General features: G+C 48.1%; 1 protein-coding gene across 5 annotated transcripts in view; it reads right to left on the bottom strand.

Moving 5' to 3' along the window:
* Positions 1-9,710: 9,710 nt before the first annotated feature.
* The window catches only part of AGAP1 (ArfGAP with GTPase domain, ankyrin repeat and PH domain 1), a 661,010-nt gene continuing 648,594 nt past the window's right edge, over positions 9,711-22,126 (bottom strand). For all 5 annotated transcript variants that reach the window (XM_049888501.1, XM_049888502.1, XM_049888498.1 and 2 more), the window contains one exon: positions 9,711-18,754. In XM_049888501.1, coding sequence (XP_049744458.1) covers positions 18,551-18,754 — 204 coding nt within the window. In that variant the 3' untranslated portion in view covers positions 9,711-18,550. The remainder of the gene's footprint in view (positions 18,755-22,126) is intronic.

Raw genomic sequence — 22,126 nt, 5'->3', positions numbered from 1 at the left:
TGGCACAGTCTGTTTTATAAACATTTTTCTACCTCCTACGAAGTGATGTTTATTGCTTGCCTGTGGGTTGGGGAGGGGATTTTAGCTATGGTTTTGCCTATTTGGAGGTTCCACATTTTGTCATAATCGTGATTATAATTCCTAAGGCTCCAGTGAATGTATTAAGAACCAGGCACTGTTCTGTGCTCACTCCACATATGAACTCATGTCTTTTCAGAACAACACTAAAACGAGCCCAACCACTTCCTCTGGAGTCGATTCCGACTCGTGGTGACCCCTTGTGTGCAGAGCAGAACTGCACTCCACAGGGTTTTCAAGACTGTGACCTCTGGAAGCAGATCACCAGGCTTTTCTTCCGAGGAGCCTCTGGGTGGGTTTGAACCACCAGCTCGCCTTTTGGTTAAGAGCTGAGTGCTGAACAATGTGAGCTACCCATTTTACAGATGAGGACTGTGAGGACCTAGGAAGTTGCAGAACCAGTCTTTAACCCAAGCAGCTGGAGTCCAGAGTGCACACCTTAAACAACCCAGCACATCACTTTGACAAGAAGCATGAGACAAAAAGTCACTAAAATGTTCCCTGGCAAACCAGGCCGGGGCTGGTGGAAGCTGCGGCCCCAGCTCTCTGCAGGACTCCGGCGTCCAGAGCACCACCTTATCTTTGGGGAAGTCGCTTTCCTGAGCATGGTTTGGCAAAGTCAAGAGGAAAGAATGGCACGAAAGTGACCAAGTCACTATGCATCTCGAGAGCTCACACACCTGGGGCACAGGTGCCAGACATCTCTGCCTTCCCAGGCCCCTCCCTGCTGTGCTGCTGGGTGCAGTCACCTGGACGGATTGCACAGCTGGGGGCAGCCATTCGGGTGCCTGATCTGGTGAGTATCTTGCAAGACAGCGAGGGCCCTGCACACAAATTAATCACCAAATTGCTTAGCCAGGAGCAGTGCACCACCAAGTTCCCCTCACCCCTGTAAGTGTGTGTGTGTGTGTGCGTGTGTGGTTCCCTTTGTAGTGCAGCAATGAGTTATCTTTCCCCTCCAGCTTTAAAAATAAACAGATCTTGAAAGTGAGTGTAGCTAGAAATTGGTCAATACCATATGCAAATAAATAAGTGCTAATTGCCTGCAGTGTCTTTGGGTGTCAGGTACAGTTATTGGGCCACATTTATGGGCCAATTAGGCGCCTTACCGGACTTTAGTGGTGATAAATTGTGGCTTAGTGGCTTCCTAGAACGTGCTGGGGAGAGTGGGGCTGAGTGTAACTCTTCCGTGTTCACTGTGTTCGCAGAGTCTAAGGCTTTTGTCAGGAGTGTGACTTCGCATGTTATAGACAGCCTGCTTCCTGGGAAGTGGAACAGCCCAAGGAAGACTGGTGCAACTGGACACTAGACCCCCCAGTGCCCCAGGGAAGGCAAGGCCACTGGTGGGTGGAGTTTGTACCTTTGTTCACTCTCACATTCATTCAGTGGCTCTTCCAGCTGCGCCCTGGGGCTCCAGGGGGACCCAGACAGACATGGGCCCATGTCCAGGAGCTCAGGGAGGTGCGGGAGGGAGGGTGAGCGATCCCACCCAGAAATGCACACCCTTCCGTGTTGAGAGGTGAAGACAAGGAGAGCGTCCTGTCTGAGCCATTCGCAGAAGAGACATTTACCTGAGACCCCAAAGATGAGAAGGGGCTAGCCACAGATAGTGCCCTTTCAGGCAGGGGAAATGGTGGGCAAAGGCCCAGAGCAGGAAAGTGGCCAGGCTTGCTGAGTGGCTGGAGCCCAGAGTGGGGAGAGAGGGGGTGCAGTGAGGCTGGTGACCCACAGGGGCAGGGGCACGCTAAGCAAGTTGTTGGGACCATCTTTAGGGTTTCAGGTTTTATCCTCAGAGCAATGAGAACAGGGAAGGAGTTTCAAGCAGGGAGTGGAAGACTGTATCCTTAAGAAAAGGATCATTGGCTCTGGAGAGGGTTTCGGAAGGCAAGAGTGGGCAGAGGCAGAAGCTTCTGGAAGCAGCTTGGTCCCTTGGGGGAGAAGAGGGTGGCACAGGCCAATCCAGGATACTTGGGATGGACCAGGATTGCAGGAGGTATGGGCAGTGGGGGGAGGGAAAAGGCACAGAGGACCCCAGGGCTGGCCAGGCCTTCTAGATGATTCCAAGCTTGTGTGCTGAGGCTGTGGTGGAGGAAAGGGGTGGTTTGAACTTCGTTCCTTCAGGTTCTTTAAGTTATAGCTAGCTCCTAACTCAGCTCTTAACTCTTAACCAATTTGTTTCAGTATCAAAGTTGTCAGTTAATCAAGCAATCATTTCATACTTCAGTTGCAGCGTGAGTAAAAAATATATTAATAAAAAGAACCTCACCACTTTCCATACAAAGTCATGTCAAATAGTGAGCTTCAACATATATATACCTCAAAATAAAAAAAACTCAAAAACCAAAAACCACACCCAGTGCCATGGAGTAAATTTTTTGGCTGTAATTCTTATGGGTCCCACACGTCCGTCAGTTTGTCCTGCTGTGGTGGCTTACGTATTGCTGTGATGCTGGAAGCTATGCCACTGGTATTCCAAACACCAGTAGGGTCACCTAAGGTGGATAGGTTTCAGCGGAGCTTCCAGACTAAAACAGCAAGAAGGGCCTGATGGTCTACTTCTGAAATAAATTAACCAGTGAAAACTTGATGAATAGCAGGGGAACACTGTCTGATCTAGTGCTGGAAGATGAGCCCCTCAGGTTGGAAGGCACATAAAAGATGACTGGGGAAGAGCTGCCTCCTCAAAGTAGAGTCCACCTTAATGGCGCAGATGGAGTCAAGCTTTCAGGACTCTCATTTGCTGATGTGGCATGACTGAAAATGAGAAGAAACAGCTGCAAACATCCATTAATAATAGGAATGTGGAATGTACGAAGTATGAATCTAGGAAGATTGGAAGTCGTCAAAAATGAAATGGAATGCATAAACTTCAAAATCCTAGGCATCAGTGAGCTGAAATGGACTGGTATTGTCCATTTTGAATCAGACAGTCATATGGTCTACTATGCCAGGAATGACAAATTGAAAAGGAATCATGTCGCATTCTTCGTCAAAAAGAATACTGCAAGATCTATCCTGAAGTACAGTGCAGTCAGTGATAGGGTGATATCCACATGCCTACAAGGCAGACCGGTTAATATGACTGCTATTCAAATTTGTGCACCAACCACTAAGGCCAAAGATGAAGCAACTGAAAATTTTTACTAACATCTGCAGTCTGAAATTGATCAGATGTACAATCAAGATGCATTGGCAATTACTGGTGATTGGAATGTGAAAGTTGGAAACAAGAATGAGGATTGGTAGTTGGAAAATATGGCCGTGGTGACGGAAACGAAGCTGGAGATCGTATGATAGAATTTTGCAAGATCAATGACTTGTTCATTGCAAATACCTTTTTTAAACAACATAAATGGTGACTATAAACCTGGACCTCACCAGAAGGAATACACAGGAATCAAATTGACTACATCTGTGGGAAGGGACCATGGAAAAGCTCAGTATCATCAGGCCAGGGGCCAACTGTGGAACAGACCATCAATTGCTCATGTGTAAGTTCAAGTTGAAGAAAATCAGAATAAGTCCATGACAGCCAAAATATGACTTTGACTATAACCCACCTGAATTTCGAGACCATCTCAAGAATAGATTTGACGCTTGGAACACTAATGACCAAAGACCAGACGAGTTGTAGAATGAAGTCAAGGACATCATACATGAAAAAAGAGGTCACTGAAGAGACAGGAAAGAAAGAAAAGGCTGAAATGGATATCAGAAGACACTCTGAAATTTGTTCTTGAATGCAGAATAGCTAAAGTGAATGGAAGAATTGATGAAGTAAAACAGCTGAACAGAAGATTTCAAAGGGCAGACAAAATAAAGCATTATAATGAAATGTGCAAAGACCTAGAATTAGAAGACCAAAAGGGAAGAACATGCTAGGCATCTCTCAAGCTGAAAGAGCTGAAGAAAAAATTCAAGCCTCGAGTTGCAATATTGAAGGGCTCTATAGGGAAATTATTAATGCAGGAAGCATCAAAAGAAGATGAAAGGAATATACAGAGTCACTGTAGCAAAAAGAATTGGTTGACGTTCAACCATTTCAGGAGGTGGCATATGATCAAGAACTGACGGTACTGAAGGAAGAAGTCCATACTGCGCTGGAGCCACTGGCGAAAAACAAGGCTCCAGGAATTGATGGAATACCAACTGAGATGTTTCAACAAACGGTGCAGCGCTGGAGGTGCTCACTTGTCTATGTCAAGACATTTGGAAGACAGCTACACAGCCAACTGACTGGAAAAGATCCATATTTGTGTCCATTCCAAAGAAATGTCATTCAACAGAATGTGGAAATTATCGAACAATATCATTAATATCACATTCAAGTAAAGCTTTGCTGAAGTTCATTCAAAGGTGGCCGCAGCGGTACATCCACGGGGAACTGCCAGGGATTCAAGTCAGATCCAGAAGGTGGGGAGCGAGAAGTATCACTGCTGATGGCAGATGGATCCTGGCTGAGAGCAGAGAATACCAGCAGGATGCTTACCTGGGTTTTATTGACTATGCAAAGGCATTGGACTGTGTGGATCATAACAAACTATGGATAACATTGCAAAGAATGGGAATTCTAGAACACTTAATTGTGCTCATGAGGGACCTTTACATAGATCAAGAGGCAGTCATTCAAACAGAACAAGGGGATACTGTGTGTTTTAAAAATCAGGAACGGTGTGCATCAGGGTTGTATCCTTTCACCATACTTACTCAAACCGTACACTGAGCAAATAATCCAAGTTGGACTATATGAAGAACGGGGCATCAGGATTGGAGGAAGACTCATTAACAACCCGTGATATGCAGATGTCACAACTTTGCTTGCTGAAAGTGAACAGTACTTGAAGCATTATTGATGAAGATCAAAGACTACAGTCTTCAGTATGGATTACACCTTAACATAAAGAAAACAGAAGTCCTCACAACTGGACCAATAAGCAACATCATGATAAATGGAAAAAAAGTTGAGGTTGTCAAGGATTTCATTTTACTTGGATCCACAATCAATGCCTATGGAAGCAGCAGCCAAGAAATCAAATCTTGGGCAACCCTGCTGCAAAAGACCTCTTTAAAGTGTTAAAAAGCAAAGATGTCACCTTGAAGATGTGCCTGACCCAAGCCATGGTGTTTTCATTCACCTTCTATGCACGCGAAAGCTGGACAATGAATAAAGAAGACCGAAGATCTGCTGCCTTTGAATTATGCTGTTGGTCAAGAATATTGAATATGTATGCCATGGACTGACAGAAAGAACGAACTAATCTGTCTTGGAAGAAGTACAGCCAGAATGCTCATTAGAAGCAAGGACGGCGAGATTTCATCTCATATACTTTGGACATTTTATCAGGAGTGACTAGTTCCTGGAGGACATCATGCTTGGTAAAGTAGAGGGCTGGTGAAAAAGATGAAGACCCTCAAGGAGATGGGTTGACACAGCGGCTGCAATAATGGGCTCAAGCAGAACAACAATTGTGAGGATGGCGCAGGACTGGGCAGTGTTTTGTTCTGTTATATACAGGGTTGCAGTGAGTCAGAACTGATTTGAGGACAGCTGGTGCTGTGACAGACTTGCTGATCAGTTCGATAAGGATTCTTATTGTTAAAATTTTTTTTTTTTATTTTTTAACAATAAGAATCCTTATGGAACTGAGCAGCAAGTCTGTCACAGCACCAGTTGGTGGGTTTGAACCGCTAACCTTTAGGTTAGTAATTGAGTACAAACTGCTTAAGCCACCCAGGGACCTATAAAATAACTTCAAAAATGTGTCCTTGTAGAGAAAACGTGGGCAGGGAAGCATAAAGAAGGAAAGAAAAACCACCCACAATTACCCATAATGAGATAACACGGCTAACGTTTGGATTTTTTTTCTGGTTATAAATAAGGATAAGGTCTAACAGTATCTTTATTTAATGGATATCAGTTTTATATACACGTCTGTATCCCAGTTTATTTACATTGTATCATTTTCCCATGTGATAAACACAACTAGAGATGACTACATTATCTTGCCCTTGTTATACACACTGCAGTCTATTCAACTGTCCCTCCACTGCTGGACTTCGAGTTTGTTTTCCGTATTTTGTTATCATAAACACCATAGTCACACACATCTTTTATGTAAAGGTGAAGTGTTGTTCAAATAACTCCTTGGCCAGGTTCCCAGGAGTCGGCTTCGTTCACATCATCAGCAAGCACTGAGTTAGCATTGACTTGATGGCAACGGGTTTGGTCTTTTTTTAACTGTGATGAAGGCAAGCCCAGGCCTGGATTCTTGGGTCTGAAGGAAGACTCTGGGCCTTTGTGCCCAATTCCATGTTGGTCTGCAGTTACGTTGTTAGCCGCGTAGCCTGGCCAGCACGTTATACAAGCACTTTTGCAATCTTGGCTATAAAATTGAAACACTGTGACGTACCATTCATTCTTGCTTTCCTTACTGGCCTGACAGAGCTTTCCCGGGAACTTGGCTTAAGAACCTGGGCAGGTGAGCGGTTCAGAGATCCCAGCTCTGGGGCCTGGAGGAACTGTGACCTCCCAGGAGGGAGACAGACACTGGGAGGTTGACTGAAGAATGCTGGAAGGGAGGCAAGGTGGGGACGTTGATATGGAGGGAGGCAACAAGGCCAGGTGAGCAACGGCCAAGCAGCCTTACCACCTGGGACCCTCTGAGGGGAAGGGAGTGTGATCTGGGTGCTGACAGGATTGTGGGGTGGAATACTGGGGAGCCACAGGGGTGGACTAGCAGAACTGGGGCAATCTCTGCTTTGCCCTTCTTCCTCACCACCTGACCCCACCAGTGGGAGTGTGCCCAGCTGAACATGTTTCCCAGGCTCCCCTGAAGCTGTGAGTGGTCCTGGCCCAGTTCTGGTCAACCCTGCTTTAGTGGAAGTCTTGAGTGGGGCTTCAGGAAAGCTGTTATGTGTTTTGTCCCCCAAAAGATATTTTGAAGTCCTAACCGCTGTACCAGTGAACACAGTCTTGTTTGGGAATAGGATCTCTGAAGATGTTATCAGTTAACACGAGGTCACACTGGAACAGCTGGTGTCCAAGTCCAATCTGAGTGATGTCCTTAAAAAAGACTGGGAGATACAACCCACAGAGGAAAGCCAGCCATGAGAAGGTACATCTATATGCCACGATCACCTGGAGCTACCAGAAGCCAGGCTAGAGGAGACTTTGATCTTCTTCAGTAAGTGCTTCAAGTCCTCTTCACTTTCAGCAAGGAAGGCTGTGTCATCTGCATACGGCAGGTTGTTTATAAATCTTTCTCCAAACCAGTCCTCCAATGCCGTTGCTGTGTTCTTCTTCATATAGTCCAGCTTCTTGGATTATTTGTTTAGCATACAGATTGAATAAGTATGGTGAAAGGATAGAACCCTGACACATACATTTCCTGATTTTAAACCACGTAGTGTGCAGATTCATGCAGAACCTGTACAGAGACCAAGAAACATTCGTTTGAACAGAACAAGGGGATACTTCATGGTTTAAAATCATTTTGCCCATAGAATCCTTCAATATCGCAACTCAACGCTTGAATTTTTTCTTCAGTTCTTTCAGCTTGAGAAATGCCAAGCGTGTTCTTCCCTTATTGTTTTCTAACTCCAGGTCTTTGCACATTTCATTAGAATACTTCGTCTTCTCGAGCCTGAGCCGCTCTTTTGAAATCTTCTGTTGTGCTCTTTTACTTCATCATTTCTTCCATTTGCTTTAGCTACTCAACATTGAAGAGCAAGTTTCAGAGTCTCTTCTGAGATCCATTTTGGTCTTTTCTTTTTTGTCTTTTTAATGACCTTTTGCTTTCTTCATGTATGATGTTCTTGATGTCATCCCACAATTTATCTGGTCTCTTAGTCATTAGCATTCAATGCATCAAATCTATTCTTGAAGTGGTCTCCAAATTCAGGTGGGATATACTCCAGGTCATTATTTTGGACCTTGAGTAAACTCAGACAGCTGTTTAAGAGGGTCTGGCTCAGCTGCCTTTTCTTTCCACCTGGAATGCAGGCGCTGCAGGTGGAACAGAATTTGTGGGTTCCAGTTGGTAACACGTACCCACCACAGATGGCTGAGCAGCGGCTGGAAGCTGGGTCCACGATGACATTCTGGAACTGTCAGTGCAAGCTCTACCTTGCTGACCTCTAGATTTCTTGTGATGAAAATAATCTCTTAATATATTTTGTGAAATATCCATCAGCGGTAGCCAAATAGAATAGTTAGCCGATACCCCTGTAAATGGAACTGACTCCTTCTAAAAGCACATCTTTGTCCTTATCTTCTGTAAGACATGTAGCCTTTGTAACACACCTGTATTTGGGGTGCTGGGTGTCGTGTGCCCAGGGGGTGTGGCGGCCACATTCTCTGCTGAGAGATTGTATCAGGCATTTGGGGAAGCTCCATGCTGTCCACGCCATGGGCAATTTCCAACGAAAAATGTAAATATTAACATGTCATGAGATCACGGGGCTCTCTACTACTGACACGGAAGAGTAAAGAAAATAAACACACCCCCGTATCTGCAGTCTGGAAGGAATTCACCAAATCGCCGACTACGGTGATATCTGGGCAGTGGTTTTCGAAAGAGCTTTGCTTTCTTTACACTCTTCTGACCTTTAAAAAGATAATGTATTTTTTATGAGAAAAACACAATGGCTCTAATAACAGTAGCATTACTAATAGAGTCCTGAGGTGTTCTGAGGAGCCCTGGTGGCGCACTGGTTAAGTGCTCAGCCACTAACCGACAGGTTGGCAGTTCAGGTCCACCAGCTGCTCCTCGGGGAAAGGTGTGGCAGTCTGTTTCCCTAAAGATCACAGCCTTGGAAACCTTATGGGGCAGTTAGTTCTCCTTGTCCTATAGGGTCGCTGTGAGCTGGATTTGACTTCATGGCAGTGGGTTTGGAGTGGGTTTGAGGTGTTTTGATTTCCTGGTCGCACATGCAGGGGGGGGTGTTGCAGTGCAAGATGACATGAGAAACAACCAGAGCCTCTGGCCAGCCAATCCCTGGCTGGGGGAACCCCGGCCCCTCTGAGCTTTGGTTTCTGATTGGTGGTTCAGTGGTGGAATTCTCACCTCCACGCGGGAGACCTGGGTTTGATTCCGGGTCAGTGCACCTCATGGGCAGCCACCTACTGCCTGTCAGTGGTTGCTTACCTGTTGCCATGATGCTGAACAGTTTTCAGCAGAGCTTCCACAGTAAGACAGAGTAGGAAGAAAGGTCTGGCAACCTGCAACTAAAAATCAGCCACAGAAACCCTTGTCCTTCTAGGCTGTTCAAGTCTGGACCCAAGCTCAACAACACCGTTGTGAAAGGGCTCTCCCTTTCAGTCTCTTCCTGGGCTCTGCATTTTATTTTGGATCACAACAGTCTGATCACAACCGAGCACGGGGATGGCGCAGGACTGGGCAGAGCTTCCTTCCGTTGTGCGTGGTGTCACTGTGAATCAGGGGCTGGCTTGATGGCAGCTAACATCAACAACAAAGTCGAAGGAGTGAGAAGAGATGCCCCAATCTTTCCCTGAGTCCATGAGTGAAGGGTTTGTGGACCCAGTTCCCTCAGGCATGGGGCAGCCTGGGAATAGAACCTAATTAGTTATGACAAATGACCAACATCCAAAAACTCCACGGAGGCTGTATGGACATATTTTCATTTCTTTATTAGAAAGAGGTCTCTACACTATAGCCCCCTCTTCATGACTTTACACATTTTTTCTTTTTTTTTCTCTTAGAATACTGTACAGCTGACACACACAAAAAAAATTCCAAGGCAGGAAAATACAAACTGGCATATTTAATCAAAACAAAATCATATGAAATAACAAGCAAAGTGAAATGTCAGTCAATGGTTTTAATTACAGTAAAAACAATATAAATAAAGCCTCATTGACTTGTTGTGAAACATAAACTTGTGGAACGAGGTAATATAAAAAACCACCAAAAGAACCATCTCGGCATAAAGCCCGTGCTGCTCTGTTGGCCTCTATACATTGCTATTTACAGAAACAGAAAAAACGTGCTAAAAAGTGGGTGACGCGCTGCCTTCCCAAAATGGCGTCTCAGTTGTTCCCTGTGACCTGCTCTGATGCCCCTTCCGGAAACACACCCTCGTGGCAAGACGAGAACTCACTTCAAAGCTGGCAGGATGGAGAAGTCAAGGAAAGGAGATTGGGGGGCTGGGTGGTACGGGAGGGTGGACCCCCATCAAGCACCTGGCTGTCCCCGCAGCCCCTTCCGACCGTTCCCCAGGCCATCCCAGTCTGCAGCCAAGCTCAACAGCACTGTTGGAAAGGGCTCCCTCTCCAGTCCCTTCCAGGTCCTGCATGGCACGCATTTTATTACGTACACAGAGCCCCTCCCAGGTGCTTGGAGCTGGTAGGGCTGCCATCTCAGGAATTCAACCTATTTCATACACAAAACCCCCACTTGGGACAGGGGGAGAGAACCATGATGCTTTCTGAGTTTGGGGGAAGGAATTCCAGGTGCAGGTTTCCCCCCTTTTGTCTGCCATGAAGCAGTTTCTAGGTGCGCCTTTGCCTAAACCCCTAGGGTAGCACTCAGCTGTGGCCGAGTGCACCGTGTTCCCCAGCAGTCATGGGGAGAATGTCTGGGGACCCTGGACGGGGAGGGTGGCTGGGCACTGAGCTATGTGCGAAGGCAGCATGAGGGAGTGCTAGCTGCCCAGAATGGCCACAGCGCACGGCACCTTGGTCTGTTCCCTGTCCCCCCGCCTGTCTGAACAACCGAGGCAGGACACCATTTTCATGGGGGGGCTCCTCGACTGTCAGCGGGCGGGTGGCCGAGAGCTGTGGGGCAGGCTGCCACGCCAGTGTGACTGGCCACCTCGCAGGAGGCGTAGTGGTCAAGATTTCTACAAAGAGCATGCCAAAGTGGTGGAAAGATCTGGAACCAACATTGTTAAGTGGGAATAGCTGCTGGGCGCTTTATACAGGCCACTGAGGGAGCTTCCAGGAGCTGGTGCTCCATCTTTTTTTTTTTTTTAGGTGTCCCAAACAGTTCAGATTTTAGCTTTCTGGGTGGGTTCAGACGCTGCCCAGCACCGCATGGGGTGGGGGAGGCATACTCTGACATGGGGGCTGTCGTCCCCCAACAACTGGTGTAATTAAAGGGGTTTGCCCCACTGTGAAGATCCCCCAATACACTGACTCGTTTTGTTCCTTCCTTTCACCTGCAGCTCAAGACAAAGGTCACGTAATTCCCACCAGCACTGAATTCTAGATCAGTTCTGAACAAGCTTAGATAAGCCTGTCCCTATCCTATGGCTTAATTCACGACCCCTGGCGGGTGGTCCCCTCTCAGATGCCACATGCCAGGCCAAAATGCAAACATGCCCTGAGTCAACCTCCCACAACTCATATAATGCTTCTTGCTTTGGACAGGTGGCGCAGCTCCGAGCGCTTGTTACGTGGCTTGAAGCCAGAGCGCACCTGCTTGTAGGTTTTGCTGCATTTAACCTGGGCAGCCTCACACACCTGAACATGCGGGGCCTCCAGACCCTCAGCAGAGCCCTCCTGACCACGCCTGCCCCACCCCACCCAGCTCCAGACACTGAAGACCCGTGTGTATGGGATGAGAGCCCCAGAGAATAGCATCTTAATCAAAGAGGCAGAATTCCTAACACCAAACCCTGGCCTTTTACCAGAATCAATATCTCATTAGTAGAAACGTGGCAGGGAAAGGCTTCCCAAGTTAAGCTTGTTGTATCACTGCTCTGTGGAAGGTATTACTCCACAGGTGGAAACTGTTAGAAACTGGGCTTTTAAAAAAATCTCAGATGATGAAGAAAGACTTGTTTTACAGAGTCCCTTTCCAGATCACCTACCAATGTAAAGATCTTCTAATTTCAACCCTGACATACCACACAGATCCAAATTAAAAAGGGGTGCCAATCTATCTTTAATAAACAGCAGACATCCAGACTAAACAGGGAATTCGTTAATATTAAAAATCCACGCTTTTAAGGGTAGCATTTCTGTTCTATAGGGAAGAACGCAGGGGGTCCTGAAATACTAACGTCTAAGTGGTTGGGTGTTATTTTTTCTCGTAATATGGGGGGTGAGCTTCTTGGTAAAAGACAATGTTGGGGTGTCGTCTCTGAATGGTGCTGCGTCTCTCTAGCCACTGACATCACGGCGCCTTGGGTCCCAGGTTTACTTCCTGTGGATGCAGGGATGGACAGACATCTAGGATTGCTTTGTAGTTACCTATCCAGCCGTGTTACCAGCCCGCTCCTCTTCTCTCTTCCAGGTGACTGGAAGGAATTTGATGGTTTGGCTGAAAGGTGGTAACTCAGGTGCTTGAATGACAAAGGACCCATCCATGTACCCATTAAGGGTACATGGCAGAGCTGGAGACACACCTGACGGCTGGGCAGTGCCACCCTGGTGACCTGGTCCCCCCTGCGAAGCTGAGCAGCACCCTGCCTGGTTGTCCTCATCTGGGCAGGGGAGGGTAGGGTCTGGGAATTAAGGTGTCCCTGGCCACAGGACTTGCTCAAGAAAGCCCCTTAGGAAGCCAAAAAGGAAACACACATCCATAAAGACAACAAGTGAAAACTGAAAGGCTCGATGGGAAGAGCCCTTATTTGTTACTTTTTGGTAAAGGAGGAGGGTAAAAACTCACTTTAAGCCATGACTCAACAACGTGTGGAACCTATGGAGGCAGTCAGAAACAAGATTTTCTTTAAAAGAAAGATGCGTCTCTTCAGTACATAACCACAACCCAGGGGAGTTCTAGAAGCGTCTGGGTGGCCTTGCGGGGTGCATGAGGAATGGAGACAGAGCAGGTGTGTGTGTGTGGGGAGGGATTTGCTTTCCCACATCTCCGCCTTGTGTGAAGCCTGGAAGGCTTGATAACACTCTGTGAGAACTGACATTCTGGCAAGGCTTTCAAACCTCCCTGGGCCAGAATCTGGACATCGCCCTTTTCTGCCCCTGAATGTAGCTCTGATCACAAGGCGGAGGAAGGCTGGTGGAGTTGAACCACTGGCGCCCATGCCACCTGTGAGCAGAGCTCAGGTGAGCAGCTGGGCAGGACATGGTGGCTACAAGAGAGAGGAAGACGAGCTCATGAAGGTCAGAGGAAGGACAGTCGGGGCAGGGGACCTGGGGAGGGAAAGATCGCTCTTAGGTGGACACTCCCCGACCTCGGAGAAACACAGTGGGGGCAGAAGGTGGAAGACCCTGAAGCCACAGCTCTGCCAGCACAGGGAACCCGAGCAAACCCCGACTCACGGGGACCCCAGGTGTGTCAGCATGGAACTGTGCTCCATAGGGTTTTCAGTGCTGATTTTTCATAAGTAGACTGCCAGGCCTTTCTTCTGAGGTGCCTCTGGGTGGACTCCAACCTCCACCCTTTCAGTTAGCAGCCGAGTGTGTTAACTGTTGGTACCACCTGGGGACTCCCTGATGGTCAGAGGAGGTGGGAACAGGGCACCAGAATGAGGAGCAGTGCGTGTGCTGGGGGGAGGGGGGGTTGTCTGAGCCAACATCACAATGGCAAGGTGTGGCGGGAGGAGGACTGTTTGGGCCTAAAGCAGCATGTGTGGATGACACAGGAATAAACTGCAACCCCTTGTTGTCTCTGTTTCCCATCGTGAAAATGAAACTCAGACTAAATAATGCAGGATAAAGAGGGGACCGCAGAGGTGGTAAGTGGGCAGGTTTGGGTTTATCCCTCAGCGGGGCGGTGGTCCCTGGGGAGCCTCACTTCCATCACGCAGGGACAGGGATCAGATAGAGAAGGAAGCTACCAGAGGCTTGGCCAGGAGGAGGGCTGGCAAAGGTGACAATCACTGGCTTCCAGGGCACTGGCTTGGGGACCTGGCATCAGCTGAAAGCAGGTTTCCGGGTGGATGTAGGGTCCTCAGTCCTATCACTTTTCTGTCCTTAATAAAAGCTCCCATCTCTGGGGCCTCCATCCACTGCTGGGCGCCAGGCCGCCATGGATAACACCGATTGAAAACCTCCCTGTGCTACTTTTCAGCTGAAGACTAGATTAGCTTGTAAACTAAACGGTAACACCCGTGAGGAATGTGCGCCTTAGAACAATCAACTATAGGAGACCAAATGGGCGACATTTGCCCAAAAGCAAAGATGAGAAGGCAGGACCTGCAGAGAAACTGAAGGGATGGAAACGGGGAAGGCAGGGTGACACATCCCGGGGACTGCAACCAATGTCACAGAATAATTTGTGTATAAACTGTTTGAATGGAAAACTAATTTGCTGTGTAAACCTTCACCTAAAATACAATTAAACAAATAGCTCACTGAGTCCCAGAAGTGAATATTTCCCAAGGCGCCTGGGGGGATGGCCGAGCTGGCATTCGAACCTGGGTCCGCAGGCCCAGAGCTGTCGTTTCCATTGGGCCTTGTTTCTCCCTAAGGAACTGAGCAACCTGGATGCAGATAAACAGTCACAGCAATAAGGTGTCAGATGTCACAGAGCCAGGAAGATCGGTGTCTAGGCTGAATCCAAAGAGACTCATTGGGCTGGGCCCAATCTCAGAGGAGGGCGCTTTACACTTGTTTCTAAAAAGCCAGCTGCCCAGGGCTGGCCTGGAGATGCCTAGCCCTGTAGAAAATAGTCTGACTTAAGGGTTTGAGTCAAGGGTAATTTAATAAAGGCCTACTTTCTTCTGTGTCCAAAACAAAACAAAAATTTGCCATTGAGTTGACTCGTGGCGACTCCATGCATACAGAATAGAACTATGTTTCATAGGGTTTTCAATGGCTATAATTTTTCAGAATGTAGATTGCCAGGCTTTTTTCCCAAGGAGAGTCTAGGTGGACTTGAACTGCCAACCTTTTGGTTAGCAGCTGAGTCTTTAACCATTTGGACCCACCCACGGGCTCCCTCTTCCGTGTCCACTAGCCTCATGATCAGCACACAATCCACGGCTGTCACCTGCCTTTCTAGGACACGCAAATATCATACGCTTTTTGGGAGACATGGAAGCCCACCAGCTGTGGGACCAAAGACTGAGGGCCGGTCACTCGCTCTCCCTCAGGAGCTGCCCATTGTCCCAGGACGATGGGGTGGAAAGGACCGGTGACCACGTTGGGGCCTGATCCTGGCAAGCCCTGCGTCCAGCCCAGTACTAGAGATCTGCTCCTGGGGGGATCAGAATCCCTGAACACTTTCTCTGCAGGGTTTCGTGACCATGGGAGATGTCAGCTAGGCCTGTGATGCCTACATCCCAGTTCAGTGACCACTCGGCCGACAGGGGTGCTGTTTGGACGTGGGAATGGGGAAGTGTCTAGGTTGGCCATGCAGATGCCTGGCACATTGCCACACACCTCCCCCAGCTGGCTGCTTCTAGATGGGGAAAATTTAAATTTGGAACAAGAAAGGCTAGATGTATTCTGCCATGGTGGTGTCTCAGGTTGTCATCACTTCTTCCAACTTACACAGAAAGAAGCAATGAAAACCTGGTCCCTTCCTGAATGGCACCAGCTCCTAGCTTCTCCAGCCTTAGCCTTAGCAAGGTTTTAAAAGAACAGCGAGAGCAATGGCAGCAAGGTAAAGACTTCTGGTTTGACACTGGAATACAAACAGATTAGCCTCTAGTCACCTTTATTTTAAAAGAAAATCCTTGAAGCCCATGACCATCTTTCCTCTGTTGCCAAAACTTGGGTTCCAGACAGCAGGCTGCCTCTTGGAGCAGACCAGCATTGCTTAAAATGGCAGGGGCTGCAGCAACGTCCCCTGTGCTGGAGGGAGGGAAAAACCAACCTAGCATTCACGTCGTGGAAGATTAAGTGAAAAAAGAAGTCATTTCGGAAAATATTATATTATAAACACATATAATAATATGTACACACTCATATACATCCCAAAGAAGCCGTACAAGAATTCCTTTTTTTTTTTTTTGTCCAACAGAAGGCTTTTTGCTATGATAAAGCATTCCTATGGTGGGAATTAGCTACAATGAAATAATTTAAGAATCTGATTTTTACTATATCTGCATTCACTACAGAAAGTCTACACTAAAGGCCGTGTGGTGGTCCATGTGTGTGGCTGGGTTAGAACAGTAATGCGTGCTTTAAAAATAGACAATGATTTTTTTTTTTCTGTTCACATTTAAAATAACTACACAGTGACAAAACACAGAATTAAAAAAATGAATGGTGGGATTATGGAATTTTTGTCACAATTCTCAGGCCTATGGCCCCTGCACCTATTTTTCTTGGATACTGGTGAGTTCCAGTGAGTTTAATTAAACAAACAAACAAACAAACAGAAGCCCCAAACCCATTGCTGTTGAGTCAATTCTGACTCATAGCGACCCCGCAGGACAGAGTAGAGCTGTCCCAGAGGGTTTCCAAGGCTGTAATCTCATGGAAGCAGACTGCCACGTCTTTCTCCCAAGGAGCGGCTGGTGGGTTTGAACCGCCGACCTTTTTGGTTAGCAGCCGAGTGCTTAACCACTGGACCACCAGGGCTCCTTGCTGATTTTAATAGAGGTTAGAAATTTCCATGAAACGCTTAGCCACATATAAATCCTCTCTAAAGCTTTATTTTATTTCCACCTATTTTAACTTTTTTTTTTTTTTTTTAAAAAGTGAAAGAAGAGGAAAAACTCTTAAAAATATAAGGTTTCATAAAGAAGAGCAAGGGGCTTAGAAGAGCAAGGGGCTCTTCCAGTGGTGGCTGGGCGGATAGTACTATGTTCTTCCACACTGTGGTCTTACAGTGTGACATTTTTTCCTGTCATCCTACCAAAGGGCTCTAGGCAACGTTGCCCCTTCTTTTTACTCTACGGTATCATGATTTGGTTTGTTCTGTTGGACCATCACATTGAAGCAGCCCAATACCACGGTCACGGCAGATCTGGTGACCTCTCAGAAGGAAGAGCTTGGCCACCAGGTCAAAGTCTTAAGGATGCACAGAGCAGTCAACGGCTGGTCCCGACCTGCCTTGGCAAAGCACCCTGGTCTGGGATTCGGCAAGCACTCTGTCTTGCCGTAGCCCCTGCCTCTTGGTTAGCAAATGTGGTATCTGATCTAAATCATGCTTCTGCTAGTGAGAAATCACACGCCTCCCTCCCCTCCGTCAGATGCGTCATTGTCTTTTTCTCCTTTCTCGATTTTAATAAGCACATTGTACCACCATCTTATCCCGATGTGTTCCCTTTGAAAAGCTGTACATCACATTAATGGAAGTGTTGACTGCTGGGAAGATGCCCGTGTACAATCATCTGTAGCCCTCTTAACTCAACTAGTTGCACATTATTAGCTCACATCCAGTTCAATTTATAAATTTACAGAGGTGCCATTTGTCTGTACAAAAATCGATGCATATTTATGAACGTCTTTTATTCAAATAGATTTTCACACATCTCATCTAAAGACAGAACACAGAAAGCTGTGGAACTCGGGCCACACAGCCCTGGAGTCACCGAGCCCCAACACGTTCACCTTGGCGCAAGGGCAGAAGCTCTGCCTCGCGCCAGGGGGAAGAATAGCCTTTTATATATTTCTTTAGCTTACTGAATGTACTCGAGGTGTTGTGATTGGCCGGATTCATTCTTTCCTTTGGAATTTCTGAGTCACCCCTATTTATTTTTCCCTTTTTGTTTTTACACCAAGGAGACCGGTTTCAAATAATCCTCAGCAACTGATTTCCTCTCTTTGGACTGAAAAATTAAACAGATACTAAATTATGACAGTGAATTTAGAAAGGAGGGCTCCAAGGGCTCCAAAGAACATGTCGGGATAATATGATGCTTCTAAGAATATTGCAATCCCATTCCGGCGATCACCGAAGCGTGCCCTGTAACTACCTCCTCGGCTAATATGCTTTCTTCTGGGTGATGACTAATCATCTTTTATTAAACAGCGGTAATGCTGGAAGAACTCAACTATACGAGTGTAATGAAGCCAGTACTCTCCCCGGACAGATTAGCTACAACTGATTTGACACACACCATCATAGGGGCTTCAAACCTGACAAACTCTGTGCTTGCTTCTGATTTATGCCGTCAGGCTCCTCGGAGAAGGGATGAAATCCAAGCGTTCCGTTTGGTAGAGGTGAAATGTACTGATGTGCTTAACTGCCAGTTAAGGAAAGTTACCCCTTCTCCTTGCTCCTTGCCTCCCCTCCCCCGGCACCCCCCGTCCCTGTGCCGCCGCCCACCCGCCCACCAAACAGTGTCTGCTGGCCCGGGACGAGGGTCCTGCGGCGGCATCATGTGCTATCATCAAAGGACCGAGGCCCGCCGGTGTCTCCTGCTTGTCACTTGGGAGGTGGTGGGAAAAGGAATCGGTCCTGCGGCCTCCTGCCTCCTCTTCGCCCCCTCAGGACGGTCTGAGTTTTGAGACTTCACGGGGGTGGGGGTGGGCGATGGGGAAGTGACCACCGGGAGGAGGGGGGACGTGGGAGGACTCACGTGCTGTCACTTCCAGGAGAGGCGGTGTGGCCAGGCCACACGGTCGCGGGTATCGGCAGGTGCCGGCGACCCTTCAGATGATGGTGGGTATCCTCCCGCTGCTGTTGTTCCGGTTGTTGTTTTTCCTGGACAGGTTAGGGGTGGCCATGAGGACGAAGCGCTCATCCGGGCAGCCGTACTGCAGCAGCACGTCGGTGCACTCCTGACTGGAGGCCTGGCGGGCGTAGGCCAGCGCCGTGTTCCCGTGGGCGTCCCGGGCCATGACGTCCACGCCATACTGCAGGCAACACAGTCCACATTAGTGTCCCTGCTGCCAAGGCAGGGAAGGGGAGATGGGAGGTGAGGGACAGGGAGGTGAGGGAAAGGGGGTGATGGGAAAGGGAAGTGATGAGGGGGAGGTGAGGGAGGGGGAGGTGATGGGAGGGAGAGGTGAGGGAGGTAAGGGAGATGGAGGTGATGGGAGAGGTGGGGGGAGGTGAGGAAGGAAGTGATAGAGACAGAGGTGAAGAAAGAGGTGAGAGAAAGGGAAGGTAAGGAAGGGAGTGAGGGAAATGGGGGGGGTGAAGAAAGAGCTGAGGGAGAAGGAGGTGACGGGAGGGGGAAGTGATGGGAGATGGAGGTGAGGGAGAGGGAGGTGATGGGAGGGGGAGGTGAGGGAGAGGGAGGTGAGGGAGAGGGAGGTGAGGGAGAGGGAGGTGATGGGAGGGGGAGGTGAGGGAGAGGGAGGTGAGGGAGAGGGAGGTGATGGCAGGGGGAGGTGATGGGAGGGGGAGGTGAGGGAGAGGGAGGTGATGGGAGAGGTGATGGAGGGGGAGGTGAGGAAGGAAGTGATAGAGACAGAGGTGAGGGAAAGGGAAGGTAAGGAAGGGGGTGAGGGAAACGACGGGTGAAGGAAGAGGTGAGGGAGAGGGGAGGTGAGGGAGAGGGAGGTGATGGGAGAGGGAGGTATGGGAAGGGGAGGTGGGGAGGTGACGAGGAGAGGGAGGTGAGGGAGATGGAGGTAGTGGGAGAGGGAGGTGATGGGAGGGAGAGGTGATGGGAGGGGAGGTGATGGGAGATGGAGGTGAGGGAGAGGGAGGTGATGGGAAGGGGAGGTGAGGGAGAGGGAGGTGATGGGAGAGGTGATGGAGGGGGAGGTGAGGAAGGAAGTGATAGAGGTAAAGAAAGAGGTGAGGGAAAGGGAAGGTAAGGAAGGGGGTGAGGGAAACGGGGGGTGAAGAAAGAGGTGAGGGAGAGGGGAGGTGAGGGAGAGGGAGGTGATGGGAGAGGGAGGTGATGGGAGGGGGAGGTGATGGGGGGGAGGCGAGGAAGAGGGAGGTGATGGGAGAGGTGATGGGGGGAGGTGAGGAAGGAAGTGATGGAGAGAGAGGTGAGGGAAAGGGGAGGTAAGGAAGGGGGTGAGGAAAATGGGGGGGGTTGAAGAAAGAGGTGAGGGAGAGGGAAGGCATGGAGAGGGAGGTGAGAGGGGAAAGTGAAGCGTCCCCCGCCTGCCCCACAGCTTGTATGTGGATATGCACCTGGGATCACACTACAGACCAGGTGGGTGGGGAGGCAGAACTACAAGAGTTGGTGGCACATTTCTCTTAAGGGGAGAATGTACTTTTCACAACTGAAAGCATATCCTTTGTGTAATATAAACAGAACAAAGAACTTTAGTTGGGACATTTCAATTCTGACTAATTGCAAACACAAAAATGAATCACTTTTTGATCTCAGAGGCAATTCATTCTTGGTGGAAATCTGTAAAGTATATAAGAGCATGAGAATAAAAATCACCTAGCATCTTGCTACTCAGAGGTAACCTTGTCAGTATTTTAGTGTATCTCCTTCTAATGCTTGTCCTTGAATCTCAAAGTATACGTGCATAATTGAGACAAAACTACACAAATAATTTCTGTCCTGACTTCTACCACTGAACACGGTGCTGTGAGCATTTTCTTACATCGTTACAAAGTATTCAAAAGCATGATACCAACAGTCATGAAACAGTCACCGTGTGAACATGGTTACTCCATTCCCGATTGCTGGACATCTCATTTGTTCAAAAGTTGTCACTGGTACAAATAAGGCTGTGCCGTGCATGATCACATCAAATCTGCCTCGGGGTCTCTGATTGCAAGGGGCGTGATTACAAGTGGAATTACTAGGTTCAGGAACACAACATTCTAAGCCTCCTGCTCTCCAACAAAGGCAGACTAGCTTCCGCTTCCGCCTCGAACACGTTTGGGAGTGTCATCAGCATGGCGTTAACACTGAAGAAAATCTCGGCCAATTTGAGTGGAAAACAAGGCATACTTTTGCTCCCTAATTTGCATCAAATCACACGTATTACTAGTGAGTAAAAGCGAAGCTGAAACTTCCCTTAGAGTGGTTTTGATACAGTACCTGGGCATCTAATCCTCCCCGTTACCCCTCAAAAAAGTCAGATTAAAAATACACAGAGAGGGGAGGGGGGTGAACAGGCGGGGCGCAGGCATTTTAAGGGCAGTGAAATGAATCTGCACGACACTGTAAGGGTGGACGGTGACATGATGTTATCTGTTAAAACCCACAGGACTGACAACACAGAGTGAACCCCAAGGTAAAGAACTAGGACTTTAGTTAGTTACAATGTATCTATACTGGCTCATGAGTTGTAAGAAATGTAGCACAGAAAGGCAAGGTGTTGTTAATAAGAGAACTAAAAGCAGTGGGCGGGAGGCTCTGGGAACTCCCTGTACTTTCAGGTCAATTTTTATGAAAACCTAGAACTGCCCTAAGAAAAAGTGTATTACAATAAAAAACTAAAAACCAAACAAGAACACATATAGAAACTTGCATCACTCTTCAGCTGTGGGTGGCCGACCCCAACTCGTGCCTGGGGGAGAGGACAGGAGAGCGCCCCTAGCAGTGGTGGCCCAGCCCGAGGCCCCCCACCTAGGGGACTTCTCAGCAGGCAGCTTTCTGTGTGCCCTGATGGGGTCCCCTGAGGCTGACGTCCCCAAAGGTGTCCCGCCTACCACTGTGTGGGCACGTGTGCTTCTGCAATGCCAGTCATGGCCGGCTGGGGCAGGGTCTCTTTTTCACTCATTCACGCTTCATGACAAAAGCTTCCAAATGAATTAAAGATAATTTTTTTTTTTTCTCAGTATAAATTAATCAGAAAAGTCCAAGAGAAGCCTTTTGCAAACTCCTGCCACATCAAATCTCAAGGTTCAGGGCCCTGTATTTTGTGTTAAGTGGATAAAACCACAAAGGTAGGCTAGTGGGAAAACCATGTTCAGTTTATGTCTTTACCGCCACCAAACAAAGAAGATAGGAGTTTTCTGTAAAACCAAGAAGAGGGACACCGGCAATCATGCTTGACCTGAAAAGTGGGGTCATCGAAATGTGGAAACATCCAGAAACTACTAGCCAACAGCTGTACACAGAGCTGCTTGTCTCCTTGAGGAGAGCACCCACTGACCTCATTTCTCCTTCGGTATCAGTCGTTTGATTGGTGCACCTGCGTTTTCAGCCCTCACGTGGTGGAGCTCAAAAGGCATCTACGTTTAAATCCTAAACGCTCTAACGGAATAGTTCTCATCTTCAGACTGGCAGCAATAGCCTTTGTGATGGTTAGCTTATGTCAACGTGACTAGGCGATAGTACCCAGCTGTCTGGTCAAACA

This window comes from Elephas maximus, chromosome 6, assembly GCF_024166365.1.
Source record: "Elephas maximus indicus isolate mEleMax1 chromosome 6, mEleMax1 primary haplotype, whole genome shotgun sequence".
NCBI classification, from domain to species: Eukaryota; Metazoa; Chordata; class Mammalia; order Proboscidea; family Elephantidae; genus Elephas; species Elephas maximus.
Note: the sequence above shows the minus strand (reverse complement) of the source record. Positions and strands in the feature narration are given on the sequence as shown.